The sequence below is a fragment of the Centrocercus urophasianus genome, unplaced genomic scaffold, assembly GCF_019232065.1.
Source record: "Centrocercus urophasianus isolate 14NV4802_14NV808 unplaced genomic scaffold, USGS_Curo_1.0 seq_18, whole genome shotgun sequence".
NCBI classification, from domain to species: Eukaryota; Metazoa; Chordata; class Aves; order Galliformes; family Phasianidae; genus Centrocercus; species Centrocercus urophasianus.
The window spans coordinates 22169629-22184804 of NW_024884733.1; the positions used below are offsets into that span (position 1 = coordinate 22169629).

Genomic DNA, 15176 nt, shown 5'->3' on the forward strand with positions numbered 1-15176 from the left:
CTGTCACCTTAGTTCTGAGTTCTGCAGGATGGCTCCCTACAGCTCACCAAGGATCTGAGCTGCAGATAGCACAGACCCCTCTGATGCTGGGCAGCCTACAAAGCTAGATGGCAGCTCCCACTGGGCACTGGGCCTGGGTAACTGGTGCAGACCACACCTTTTGTGATGGTCTGGTAAACAGCTCCCAAGCTTTATTCCAAATGCTCAGATCTTTCCCCCAGATTGCAGCATAAACAGATTCAACCACAATTCTGAAACTCCAAGGGGAAAAGATGCAGATAAATATTTTTATAAATACCTTATCAACAGGAAAACAATGTGTAAAGAATACTACAGGTTTAATATATGTATAGGCACATGCACTTCTTCTCCTAATGCACAGATATTAAAGGTTTCAGAGGATTAATCAATCAGAATGGCAAAAAGCAGCCACAATCATCATTTACAATTTCCACTGACTTCAGTAGAAGATTTTGTTCTGGTGATCTCAGAATGAGACTGAAAACTAAACTAATATTTCATTTGGATGAATTTCCATTTCAGACATGGCAAACTGCATTTGAAGTTATTTCCACTAATAGCATAAAATCACAAATGTCTATTATGATATAAATTTTCATTGCCCTTTGCTATACAAAACTGCAGAAATGAACAAAGTAGTTTTGCAAAAACACTGCACACAATACCACCTTCTTATACAACAGCGGTATATATCATTTTGACTAACACAGCCAATAATCTCTAAATATTTGTTTTTGCAAGCAACAATCCACTACTGTGACAGATGTAAAATCCTGCAATAAAACGCAGGGGTCAGACACATCTCTTAGCACTGCTCTCTAGACAATCCACTCCAAATCACACTTTCAAGGGTCTCTAGAGTACAGCTGAGTAGCTTGCTGCCTCTCTCCCTTCTCTCCTTGTAATCTTGTTAGAAAGTAACCATGCCACTTGGAGAATGATCTTTGGAATTAACAGAGTAAAACCAGGATGATATGGGATCAAGCAATCAGCATTTTCTGCCTCTCTCTCTCAAAACACAAAATAAAACAAAAACAAAACAAAAGAAAACAATTTGCCTTTAAATCAGCTAATCTCTCCACTACCTTGGTTTCTGAGAAAACACATCTAATGAGCTAATAGTTCTGTACTCTCACTGCCATTCGGTAGTCTCAGGCCTCTTGCTTTTAAAAATAGTCTAAAACACTTTTTTCCTTTTTTTTTTTTTTTTTTTTTTTTGTCATGATGAGACATTTATCATTGCAGAGCTGGAATAATTCTCATTACAAAGGACAGCTGGGATTTTGTGCTAGGAAAACCAGGTAAGCAGATTTAAATGGTTTTCTAAACAAAGATCCAAATCCCCGAACAGCAGATTCAGCGGTTCTGACTTCTACCTTTCTACTTTGAGTTACCACATTTAAAAATTTCGGCTCAAAATCTTTTCCCTTAGCTGCCACCTTCTACTGAAAATTTCTTGTAAAACTGAGCAAGCAAGGAGATAATTAAGTGATTTGCCTTGAGCTGTCAAGCTGGACAACAGCCCAGCTTCCTCCCCGTTCCTATTCTTGCTCAGGTCTGTTTCAGCAACTCAACTTTTTTCATTTTTCAAAAGAAAGGAACGCTTGGCTTATTTAAAAACAAAATGCATAGGTGTTCTTGCACAGCAGCGCCAAGGTGGCTTTCATTTCCCAACAGCTGAAAATTAGGATAACCTTTAAGCATTCCCGCTTCGCTCAGCAGATGAAACAAACATGAAAAAAAGAAAAAAAAATGCGCTTTCTAATTTTACAAACTTCCAAGTGTGCCACATGCTGGGTACCGACACATGCCATTTTCCTGAGTCACCAACATGTGGCATCCTGCTGCTCCCGCACACCGCGGCTGAGGGATGATGGAATGTGTCTGCTGGTCACAGCAATAGTCTGGTACCCTTAGCAACATTTGGCAAATCGTGAACCTTTGCTTACATCAGGCCAGATCAATACAGCCATTACCAAGGGACATAAACAGAATAAAAAGCTGTCTCTATTGCATGAGTTAACTGCAGCAAGAGGAGAACAACCAAGTCCTGAAGGGCAGGTGCACAAAAGGAGCACAGGCAATAATGTTTCCATAGACTACAAGTCATCTGAGAGGATTAAATCTACTCCTGCTGAGATTTAATTCTACAGTGAGAACCCTGTTTGGGAGTAGTCATAAAACACCATAAATTCCCTAGCAGAAGACCAATATTAAGATTGAGGTGGTTTATTTTCAAAAAAATACAAAACAATAGATTAGTTGAACTCAGAACAGAAAAAAAATTCTCTACTTAAGTAAACAGTGTTCAAATATTGCTGTGCTGATGGAGTCTTTTGCAGAGATGACTATATTTCAGGAGGGCATAAGCCAATATGTAACTTGCTTTAGAACTCTGGATTTAAGATACAATTACAGAGGACAGGATCTCAGATGTTACTTTTGAAAATCCAGACTGAAATGCAAGGTCCATAAATAAAAACATTCAAAGCAATCTATTTACCATAACAAAATGGTAACGTCAACAGTATTAGGTATTCTGCGGCGATACTGTTGAGCTAAACCATCAAAGAACACCAACAAAAAAAATCAAATTCTTTTCATGTAAAGGGGAAAACAGACCAAAATACCACAGTGAGGGAGGCAGCAGAGCTGTACTCATGTTACAAACTCAGCATATAGCATTTTGCAGAGCTCTTTTTAGCACCTCTAAGTGCATAGTTCCACCTCTTCTCAACTGCAAAAACTCCATGGTATGTGTTCACCTTAACTTAGGCTTTGCTGCTTACACCAGGCAAACCTCTGTTTCTCTCAGACATACGTTTATGTTTACCAAAATGTGATCCCTCCTTTTCTTCTCGGCTTATTTTGAGAAGTAGTGAAATAATTAACAGCCTTGATTCCAAAAGAGTTGCCCTGACACAAGTAACCCTAACAGAAAGGAAGGCAGCAGCTCACACCTTGGAGAGCCCCTGGCTTTCTACACACTCAGATGGCCTTATTGATCACACTATCAGATTCTGCAGCTCAGGCCACCAAAGTGACCCAGATCAGTAATCCTACTCTACACTGCAGTTCCCTACACGTCAGTTTGCAGAAGGTAGATATGCTGAGTAGAAAAGGAAATAATTCATTTTAAAAAAGGAGAAAAAAAAAAAAAAGGAAAAAAAAGATGAGTTTAACAAGCCTTGACCAGCTCAGGAATAGGGTTTTGAGGATATCTGGAGAAAGATTTGACATGCCAGATGCTCCGGTGAGATAAAATGTCTGAGATTTTTTAGATCAGTCATTCTCTCTAACAGCTAAGCCACCAGAAGTTGAGGAAGCTCAGACTTTGATGCCCATTTAGGAAAACCATGATGGATGATATTTAGTACTATGTAAGTCAGACTAGATTATCACAGTGATTCCTGTCTGGTTTTAAAAACCTATTGATCTACTGGTGTCAGCAATGCTGAAGACAACAAGTAGAAGCCTTCAAAATACTTATAAGATGGAAGCTACTGCTAAATTTGATGCTGTAAAATTCTAACAATAGGATGTACCTACCAAAAAGAATAAAATTTAAACTCTTCTAATGAATGCAATAATTTTAATTGGATTTTTTTTTTTCACTAGGCACATTGTAATCAGATTCTGGAAAGATGACTGAACACATCCATACAGGAAACAACAGCCTATCAGGTTAACTCGAAAGAGTTAAGCTACAGTTTTCTTGTCTGAAGAACTTTTGCTGGTAGAGATTTGCATATATTGGTCCTTTGGGTTTGGGATGGTTTCTAAGCATACAGTATATATGCTTCACAACTATGCTAGTAGTGAAGGTAGTCAGCAGAAAAGCTTTAACAAGAAGAGGAATTAAGTCTTGTTCCAATGTGGCTTGAGCAGCATTATGAATAGGTCACATACATCATGAAAACCAGCCATGAAATACAAGAACTTACAGCCATCCAGAGACTGATTAATGATTCAAATAAGCAATCTCTTTGTATAATAGCACTTAGGGAACATTACAGACACAGTCCCCATTCAACAGCTTAAACTGGGCTCTAGATCAAGAAAACATATGCAAAACTGCAGAGTTTCTGCCTGCAAAACCCAGCTAATAATGCTACAGGCATTAAGCTATTTTTGATGCCTGCAAGTCTAAAAGTGAGGTTTTTCAGGTTGACGAAAAAATAATAACTCAGGAAGCATCTCTCCTTCATTATAATTTATAAGAATTATGAATTTTCAAAAAGGCAAAGATATCGGCAACTTAAAATCACAAAAAATATCTATTCCAGTTTTCACAAGAGCAATAGTATTACTCATTCAGCTCTCTGGTCATCTACTCTGCAGCTAAAACCTATCTGCCTGAATTAGCCACACTGGATGAATTAGTTCCTATACCTCTCTTTAAGCTGTTAAACAGCTGCTGTGCTCTTCTCCCAAGATTCCCATTTTCATGCTCAAACTCTGGAAGGCAGGGCAAAACAGATGCAAGATGGAAAAGAGCAATAGAGAATCTGACCTGTACAATTCTACTTTGGAATTAGATACGCCAAGATATCAAGGGATGTAGCCTATATTTTTAGGTATGATTGCATAGAAAATATTAACGTCCTCCACTGTCTGAAGATAATTGTCTTTTCACCTAGGAATATCACATAGTTTTTATGTTTTTCTCTTCTTATAGTTTCACATATTTTTTTGGCAGCTTAGTGATACTCTATAGCTCTGCATGCTACCTCCAAAAAGTCTCATGTAGCCCCAGGTACCATAGCCCCAGGCTGCAGAGGTAGAACAGGATAATTAGAAAGGAAGAGGAGAGCTTTCTTTTAGGCAAAAGAAGTCCTATCATTCACCTGTGAAAGCAAGAGTCCCAGCCCAGCCATCACTCACTCACATCATTCTCCCTTTTCCTTGGAATAGTACAAAAGGCTGTCAGATGCTGGTGGCAAAAGTGCGTCTAAGAAAACAGTGCAAGCAAAATCACAAATATGATTAATACTGTACCAAGTACTATCATTCTTTTTTTTTTTTCTTTTTTTCTTTTTTTTTTTTATAGATCTCTGAGCCTTTGCTAGATTATTTGTTTCTCCATTTTTGATAAGAGCACACGCCATACAGATTTTTATATACAAACTATTTCAAATTCCTCATTTTCACTTTCTTTACCCTTCGTTGGAATTTCCCTGCTCAGTAATTTCTGAGATCAGGTTTTCAGAATTCTAACTTTATCCAAGACACAGGTAAAACTATGAAGTACCACAGCGATGAGTCTTTGCTGTCTTGAGCATAACTGGCCATCAACAGGCTAGAGGCACAAGTGCTTTTGCGTTTATTAACACTGGACTTCATCTGCTGTTGTACGACTCAGTATCACAAGGTTTTTCTCTTATGTAACTTTGACTAAATCAAACTGTGTGTAACACCAGAAAACTTCATTCGTTCTTGTTCTGAACATTATGAGTATTTTAAATAATCTCAAGTGACCTGCAAATGTAACTTTCATCTGCTGCGCCAATTTACCTGTAACTTAACCTGTCTTCAATCCTAAGGAAAGCTGCTCATCTCATCCAACAACAACGTGGATTCATAATTTCTTTAGAATCATGTGGGTAGCGATTTTCCCAGAGCTTATTAAAATTCAAAATATGCAACAGGCAGTGGCATTTATCTTCATGTTTATCAATTCCTCCAAAAGAGGCTAGCGGACTTGTGAAGTATAAATTCCTCCTCCAAAATTACATGTAGCATTATAACACTCTTCCCCATATAATCTGAGTTGCCCCTTATAAAAAGCAGCTCTAATTTGGGAATTCCCTCTAGGCTACTCATAGTGAACACCAAAGCAAATAATTCATTTAGCATTTCTGCAATGACCTTATTTTCCTTGAGCACTTCTTTTACATCTTGATCATCTATCAACCTTATAGACCTTCGGGCAGGCTTCTTGCCTCTGATGTGTTTGAAAAAGTTTTTATTATTAGTTTTTATGCCTTTAGCAAGTTATTCTTCAAAATTGTTTTTGTCCTATATTATTACAGTTTTGCATGTAACTTGCCAGAGTGCATTGGGGTTTATTCCTTAGTTCATTTGAGCAAGGCTTCAAAGAGTGTCCTTCTACTGCTAATGGCCTTCTTCAGTCTAGTATTCCCCTTTGGTAACTTCTCCTGAGGCCTCATTTTTTTGAATTTTTTCTTTTTTTTTTTTTTTTTTCTTTTTTTTTTCTTTTTTTTTTAAGGTTGTGGAGCTTCCTAAACAGGGGCAGTATGGGTGTACTCCCTAATGGTAAAGTCAGAAAAATGGATTCCTAAAATGGTGTTTTTACATAGTTGCCATGTGACCAGAAAGTGCCATTTTATCCTGCTCTGTCCTCTTAGCTACTCCTTTCAGTTCTCTTCTCCACTTTATGTTGCTCCCTTTTCAAAAGTGAGTGAAAATCTAAAGGTTTTTTAGCCTTTATACTCCACCAGGAATGATGGATTTGAGTATGTTTATTACTACAGGATGATTCTCTGACAGTTACATCTTCAATCAAGTCTTAATCCTTGCTCAGGAAGAATAATAAAAAAAAGAAATCTAATTTTCCCTTCTGGGTTCTCTGATTTCTTTCTGGAAGATGACATCATTTTAAAACTGCATAAGTACAGTTTCTGTATCAAATTTGGTCATGACATTTACCCAGTCACCAGCAATATACTGTGAGTCCTCGAAGCTTCTTCAGTTGCTCTCAGCATGCCATTGAAAGGATGCTTACTGTTACTAGCTTATTTGGCCATGATATTTTAATGCACGAGATTGTGAGATTTGTACTTGTTGATACAATTTCAGCCCCTTTCTTTTTTGCTTCTGAGCTTTCTATTATCTGCAGTGTCACTCCTCTACTGGCTTGCTTTCCTCTGCTATTCGTGAGTAATTTTACACTGCTATTCCAGTGCCCACTGATTGAGATGCTATTATGTCAATATCCTCATTTAAAATCAGCATTTCACTTTTCCCATCTTCATTGCATACATTGGGCTAATTGTCCACTGCCTGGGTAAGCCTCTATTACAGCTATCTTGCACAAGTAGAATAGCATGAACAGACATAGTTAGGTCAAACACTTGGCCAGCTGTCTGTAAATCGTTTTTGAATACTAAGAGCTCTTTTGTATTAAATAAAAAAGCCCTGGCAGTGACTTTGCCCCTGCGTCTTAAAAGGCAAATGCAATCCCAGGCACAAAATTGAGCTGCATGAACAAAGAGCGTGTTCCCAATGCTGTCTGAAGTACAAAAAATAAAATGGATCAGCTTCTTCCAGGCATATCCACTTGTGTCCTGTGAGAAGCCCCATCTCTGGCAAGAGCCAACTGGAATTGACCATAGCATCTTGCAAGAGCTCATTCTCTTCTGATCTCATCAGCTGAAATGCATCCTCTGACCGAAGCAGAATTACCAGTGCTCTTGTCTCTGATCTATTTTATAGAAGCACTTGCTGGGGAGCAGGCGGAATTTTACAGGAGTAAAAAAAAATTCTCAAACCCCATATCTTCCTTGAAAACAGAGAAGGGGAGGAGAAACATGAAGCTGGAATTGCTGAGGAGGAGCTTAAAGATGTCTCCCAGGCTCAGGGAAACTCTCAACACAGCACTGAATGTGTCAGCCACTCCCTGATAAATGCTGCTCTTCCCAGTACAGACAATAAAAGAAGAATCTAATAACATTACAGCTGTTGGAATTGAAGAAGGTAGAAGCAGAAAGGCGTGAGAGAAGGAGAAAAATAATCTGTACAGAATCTGTACATGCATACAAAAAAAAAAAAAAAAAAAAAAAAAAAAAAAAAGTGTATATTATATAAAGGGAATATTTTCCTCCATTGACAAGGGGGAAAATTCTTTGAAGAGATGGGTCTGATTCATCAGCAGGGTGCTGGCAGATGCCCCTAGAAAAACAGAGAACATGGCTGTACATCTTCAAAAACTATTTTAGGAGACATTATTTCCTCAGAGGGATATTCGAGTTGTGTTCAGCCCCCTAGGCATGTCCCAGGAAAATACAACCATGTTTTGATGGTAGAGAGGGTACTAAAGCTTTGATGGATAATATTTTGATCCAAAGTAAAAGAGAAGAAGGGTTTGACTAAAGGCTCTTAAGAGCTGTGGAAAGAGACAGATCTGCCGAGCTGAAACTAAGAAAGTAACAATGTGAGTTTCATGTAATAGCAATAAAACATCCAGAAGAAAAGATAATAAGGTGTACAGTAGATCACTGCAAAGTGGAGGTCATAACTAACATGTCTGCCCCAAACAGAAAAACATCAGTACAAAGCTTTCTCAGAATGGTGAACTACAGGAAAGAAAAATGTGCCTGATTTGGATGTACAGAGCAGCCACCTGCAAGTGCTGCCGCATGCTTGTGCCCCAAGTCACAGGTTGCAAATATTAGTACCACACTTCAGAAACTAAGAGTTAACCAGAAGGGTACCAATTTAGGAATATGATAATGGAGAAAAGCTTTGAAGCATCAGGTACAAAGACCACATCAATGCAATGTCATTGCATTGGAACTGAGAAGATTTGGGGTTTTGCTTTAAATCCTACAGAACAAAGTTTCATTCTTTTGTGAGAGAGGTAGGTTAGCTGAAACACTTCTTACTCTAGATACAAACATTGCCAAAAGAGGACAGAAAAAAAATTAAGAACTATCTCTGTGTCAGAGATTACCCCCACAGTGATATGATACGACAGCACGAGTGCAGAAAGAAGCTTGGTAGTTGTAGGCGCATCCCCTAGGAATCTAGAGTACTCGACAAAAGCACAGTGAAGCAATGACCAAATATGTCACTGAGTAGCACTAAAACAAAACAGAAACAAAAAACCTGCTCAGTTTAGATGGAATGCAGGTTGTAACTTCCAGAGCTTTTACAAAAGTCAGGTTGTTTGCAAAGGGTGGCCTAAACAGCACATTCCTTCCACAACCATTACTCTGAGAAGGAGTTCACAGTTCCAAGTTGGACTTCATATTTAACAACGGGAAGAGCTTAACAGGAATATTTTTTACTTTGTCTGAAGTATAATGTTAGCCAGAGCATTACTAACTCCTATTGTGCTTGTTTAACAGGATGGCACAAAGTAAAGTCAAAATACAAAGCACTTGGTAGAAAAATCTACAGAATCAGACAATGATCTATCTATTTCATTGTTAAATTATGACCTAGCAGCAGTGAAAGAAGGTTGCCCTCACTGGCATTTTGTTCAACAAAGGACTGAAATAAGAAATGCACTTACAGTTCTAAAAAGTTACCTTTCAGTCAGCAGGGACTGACAAGATGGCAGTGCATTTCCACAACTGTAACAAACTGGCACAAACACAAACACCACAGAAAGCAGCCACAGGGTTTCCTTAGTTGAACACTTGCTGTATAAGAGATAAAATCTCCTCTAATTTCATAAGGAGAGATCTAAAAAGCAGCATATCAGCCATTTCGCTTCAGAACAACTCAGAATAGCATGCACTAAGTTAGGCTGAGAATTACTGATGAAAATTGGTACCTGATGATAGCAGATTTTGATGCCCAGAGTGAAATCCATCAGGTACAACAACGCAGGACTGGATCTGTGGCATACATAGCACTCCCCTAGCTTTGCCACACTGGTCTTTTCCACAGGCCAAGCTGTCTCTCCTGTCTTCCAGCAGTAAATACATCAGATGTTGCACTGAGCGAAACCAGCTGCAGAGAGGGATGTCCACTTGTTTATAAACAAGAGTTTACAGGTGGATTGTAATATAGAACCAACAAAGAGTACAGCCATTATGTTTGGAAGAAGGCAGATATATTCTTGTGAAGAGAAATTCAGCTATCTGCCAAACAATCTAGACCTACATTGACTTATCAGACAAAAGTCAGGTCTTCTGTAGTCTTAGCACATGCACACCCAAATCTATGTGGATCAAAAATAAGACCTCCACAGATGCAGCAAGACTGAAAATTATGATGCTTTTGTCTAAGTCTAAGCCAGCACACGGAATCTTAAAAAATCTCTCAAAACCAAAGAAGTGGTTATTCATCCTTAACTGCCACCCCCCATGTCTGCAGTATTAGGCTTACTCATCCTTTCTTTTTATTAATTCCCTTGTCAGCAGATGCCCACAAAGCCCGTAGGCAAAGCGTCCCTTTTCCTCCCTCACACTAGTCCATAGCAGCAGCACATTGCCATCAGCAAACTCATCAGCTCATGTAGCAAGTATCTGTGTGGTGCATCCAAAGGTTCCAGCCCAGCAGATGACTCAGACTTGAGCACACTGGCGTTACGTTTTGGCTGTATGTTTGGTTTTGAATCAAAGAAAGCTTTCACTCAGAATGGTATTGAAAGTATGCAAAGGCAGCAATGCTTCAAAGCGAGGAATTGAAAGGGAAATGTTTCCTACATAAAAATAATTTAAGACTTTGGCATATGTGTGCATGGCAAAGGAGGTGATAATTAGTGAGCACACATCAGGTAGGTGGGGATTTTGTGTTGGTTTTATTTTTTGTTTGTCAAGTTTCCAGCTCAGTCAGGGCACAAGATTAATAGTGTCTAATATTGGAAACATTTGCATGTAAGTCTCCAGCTTCAATGAAAATAAGCAAAGAAAAAGAGGTGAATGACATGAAACCAATCTGGTTCCAGTCATCTTAAATTATCTATGTCAAATGAGTAGGTACTTCTGCTGTACCTGTCTCAGCCTCTGTTCTCGAATCATACAAGTACAATGTAATTGTCTCTCATGAAGGTGCCCAGAAAAAATAATTAAATTTTCTGAAATGCTCTCATGGCATAGAAATAAACAAAAATAAAAAGCCCACAAGGGGGTTAACAATCCTATCGTCAGTGTAGGATCAGAATAATGCACAGTAAGTACAGGATGAGGCTGTACAACCAACACTAAAGCTCCTGAAACAAGACTCCAAATGGCTATTTATTATGGAAAAGTTTCCCATTTGGAGAACTCAGTGAGGCAAGGGTCTGACCAAGTGAATAACACAAACACAAAGATCATATGATAATGTACATGCTCAAGGGGACTGAGTTAGCATTGAGTATGCTACCTAAGTTCACTCAGTGAACTTGTTCTAAAGAGTTATTTGCTCCTCAGGAAAATTGCTCTATGGCTATGCAAAACCAGCCCAGACAATCAAGCAGAGAGCAGTACTGGCTTCATGTTATCCCAGAGATAAGCACTGTTTGATCTCCACAGACCATCCATAGTCTGAGCTTGCCATTGCTGAGTTTTTGATCCCCTATCCAAAACATTTAAAGACCTGCTTAAATAAGCACACAAGGAAACCTGTTGAAGTCAACCAGACTGTTTATGTGTTTAAACCCAGCTGTGCTTATATGATTTATCAGATTCTTTGCCTGGACTACAGACGTCCATTTTCCCAACAGCTCTCTACACCCCACAGGAACTTTCTGCTTCCACTGTTTATAGTTGCTGTAATGGTTCATAAGAACACTGAGGTACTTCAGGCAAAAGTCAGCTGAATTGGTTTAAATGCTCCATTCATGTTCCGAACAAATTCATCTACCTTGGCCCAATAGGAAGAGGGGAAACATCTACATGTATCACAGCTGCAGAGGTGGGAAGGCAGTGCTGTCTGGAGTATGGGAAAGGAATGGTACTTGCAAACAGAAATGTCTTCAGCCAGCAGTAAAAGATGAAGAACAAGTTTGCCACTTCAGTCTTGTCTGCAGCACTGACAAAACTAAACCTGGAGCTGAGAGCAAGCCCCCAATTCAAATAAGCCAACAAAATGACAGTGACTTACTATCAGGAGTGATTGTTTCCAAATCAATGACAGAGAATGACTGGAAGATTTTGGTGTCTTATATATTGACCCATCCTCTTCCTCCTAATATGTGGTCACTATGAAATTTGAAACTCTTTAAAAATGAAATAAGCACACATTGTAAAATGTGTGAGCAAAAGAGCAAACTAGAGAAAAAGAGAACTAGAGATGCTTTCGTTTATTTTTATACAGTAACTATAGTAAACACTCAGCCCTGGACCATGTAATGCTGGAATCATGTGGCATTGTGTATGTGCCTCATACCCACTTGACTTATTTAGTCATCCTCCTCACTCCAGAATGAACTTTTTTCAAAGGAAACAGCTTATCTTTCATACTGCAGCAGCAGAAGAAAAATCCTCCTATGCAGCAATACTTAAAATGTGGTTTTATGCTCTTATGGCAGCTAATTTTCCTTAAATGACTTAAGGGAATGAATATATCTGAGGGGCCTGCACCAAGCCATTCTGGAATAGCAACATGCAGCTGAACTTCCTCTGCTTTAAAGAACATAATCTCCTGCGGGCAGCTCCTCGTGACAGATCTTGTCTAGAGGGGAAGGGATGGAGGTTAGTTTTTTATTACAGTACTTTGCAGGGATCATTACTTTGCATTTTATTTCATTTCATGTTCCCCAGTGGGGGGAAAGGTGACAGGACAGACCAATGTGGATGCAGATTCTCTGATCCATCATGGTTTGACAACAGCTCCTTACCACTGGCTCACTCGCATGCAACCAGCCATCATGTGCTGCCCATATGAAAGGTACACTGTACACCTGGACTGTACTTACAATTTTCAGCAGCTTCAATTGGTTCAAAGCAAGTTTTTATTGTGGCACTCTGTTAGTAGGGTCTGAGGTAGCTGACATGTCTTCCCTTTCTGTCACAGCACCTTATATATATATATATATATATATACATATACACACACACATATACTGAAATACAAACATCACTGGATCAGGGAGACTAAGAATCTGCTACTGCCTGAAAAAAATGCAACCAAGCAATAATCCCTTATAAAGCCCTGTATTTCTAGGGGTCTCTAAAACTGTCCTCAACAATGGTACTAACTTTGGGATCATAAAAGCAGGCAAGAAATTTTTGGTGAATAGCTAATTCACTGAGAAATGAAACTGAAGAGACATCTGGATGTTGCTAGAAGTCTAATTAAAAAAAAAAATAAATAAATAAAAATCCTAAATTGCATTTTTTAAAAAAATTAAATAACCCTGAAAATGAAATGTTACATTTGTGTCTGAAAGGCTCCCATTCTTTCTCAGAAGGAAATGAACTGGAACTGGTTCATCTCAGGTTGATCATTGGGGAGGGGTGGGAGACAGAGAGATAGAGGAGAAAAACATTTCCATTTCATAACAACTCCAACCAAACATTTCTTCTGATTTTTCATTTCAGCTACCAGAGCAAATAAATTGATTCTTTGCACACAGGGCAACAGGAAAACTACCAGAGTCTTTAAAGCTTGCCAGGAATGGGACAAAGTTGAAAATACTTTTTTTTTCTCCCAAGAATAGCTTTAGTTTATTGATAGTGACTTTTAACTTTGACAAGAGGTGTTGCTTTACTATTTAATGTGCTTTCCCTACACCCAACCCTCTCATAATTTTTAAGGACCTCTTTGTCCCTGGAAAAAAAAAAGAAAAGAACTTTCTCTTCATCTGAAGTGGCTTGCACACTCTGTCTTCTAGAAGGAAATTGTTCTTTGGAGTAGCAAAGATCAAACTATCTGGAATACTCCTTCCTTTTCATTCCATCATCATCACTCTAACATATAAGATGGATGAAGAGCTTTAGGCACAGAGCTAGGTATGGCACAAACAGAACAGAAAAAAATGCAAGCCAAACAAGAAAATATTTTACATACAATAGGATTCCTCCCCTTATTTAGGACTATCTATTAATTTGTCGTCTTTGTGCCTAAAGCACCTTCTGTACAGGTGTTACTGCTATCTATCTGAAAAAGTCCAGTGAAGATATATTGGCAGAAGCAGGAGTTAAAGTGAAGTAGCTCTTTAGATATTGTTCTACACTAGACGAAGCCAAGGGTAGGAATACCCTTTCTTTATTAACCCTGGGCAAACCAGGTCCCTTCTTTTTTTTTTTTTCTTTTTTTTAAACAAAACACTATCAGAAAGAAAAAAAAAAAAAAAAAAAAAAAAAAAAAAAAAGCCTCTGTGAAAATAAAGATCCAAAGCAAAAAGAAAGGACAAATATCAGAAATTCCATACAGAATAAAGTAACAAGCTGTAAGATCTGCTCTTATTTTTCGGTAGTGATCTTTTCCTACCCATCTCCATCGTTGTTCAGCAGTTTTTCTTAGGTGCCACATTCAATAATCCTTCTGCACTTTGATGTCAAACATTCAATAGCTATCTGCCTGCCTCCCGCTTTTCCATATTCCCTGCAATCCATCTCCTCTGATTAGCTAAGATTTCACCTTCGAGAACACCTCTGCTTCTCTGAGTGAGCATGAGTGTGTGCGTGTGTATTTATATAATATTTGCAAATATTATCTCCCTCCTGCTCTGCATGCTACATAGCAACCTCTGCCAGAGCTATGGATTAAGCATCAATGCCATTCAGTAATTCAATTTGGGGGGCCTGCTGTTTCAAATCCAGCTCAGGACATCACGAGAGCAGCTCAATTGAATTTAGGGTCTGCTTTCAGCATTACTTCATATTTAATCCGAGCTGAACTTCATTTCACTTGCTCTCTCCACTAAAGATGCTTTCTGCAACCAAAAGATACTTCAGATGTTCCGTGATCTCATGCAGTGGGGGTGTTTGTGCTTACTTCTCTCTTATATTGGTTTGCCACTGGATTAAGCCATGTCAGGGCTGCTGGCAGCTTGCAGAACACCCACAGGAGGAGACAGTCTGTACCCGAGGTGAGTGGCTGCTGTTCCCTTCCCCACTCACCGGGTTGTTGTACATCTCAACGATGAGCTGCTTCACTCCATGCAGGGTGGGATGAGCCCATGGAGATGGATTTGCCCAGTGCCGGTTTAAATCGAAACCCATCAGAGAGCACCTGTGCACACACAGACAAAAAGAACAACAATATATATATGGGCTTCCGACAATTCTGGCTTCAGATGTAGAACTATCTTTCATTCAGCCTCCTTCTCCTTCCCAGCACAGATGCTCCCTTTCTCCTTCCCCTTCCACCAGCTGGCCACACGAGTGTGGAAAAGGAGTGTGGCACCTGCCTGTGCCTGGGGATCCCCATCTGTGCTGTGTTGCAGCTGGAGATCCTCAGCTACAAGGATGAAGGGCATTTCCAGGCCTTTACTTTGCCCTCAGTCAGGCCTTGACTCAGCAAAGCTGTTAAGA

General features: G+C 39.1%; 1 protein-coding gene across 1 annotated transcript in view; it reads right to left on the bottom strand.

Moving 5' to 3' along the window:
• The window catches only part of LOC122160553 (cytosolic carboxypeptidase 6-like), a 145597-nt gene extending 130744 nt beyond the window's left edge, over nucleotides 1-14853 (bottom strand). Inside the window, exon 1 of the mRNA XM_042819163.1 lies at nucleotides 14763-14853. Within this exon, the coding sequence (XP_042675097.1) occupies nucleotides 14763-14777 (15 nt within the window). The 5' untranslated portion in view covers nucleotides 14778-14853. The remainder of the gene's footprint in view (nucleotides 1-14762) is intronic.
• Nucleotides 14854-15176: the final 323 nt, after the last annotated feature.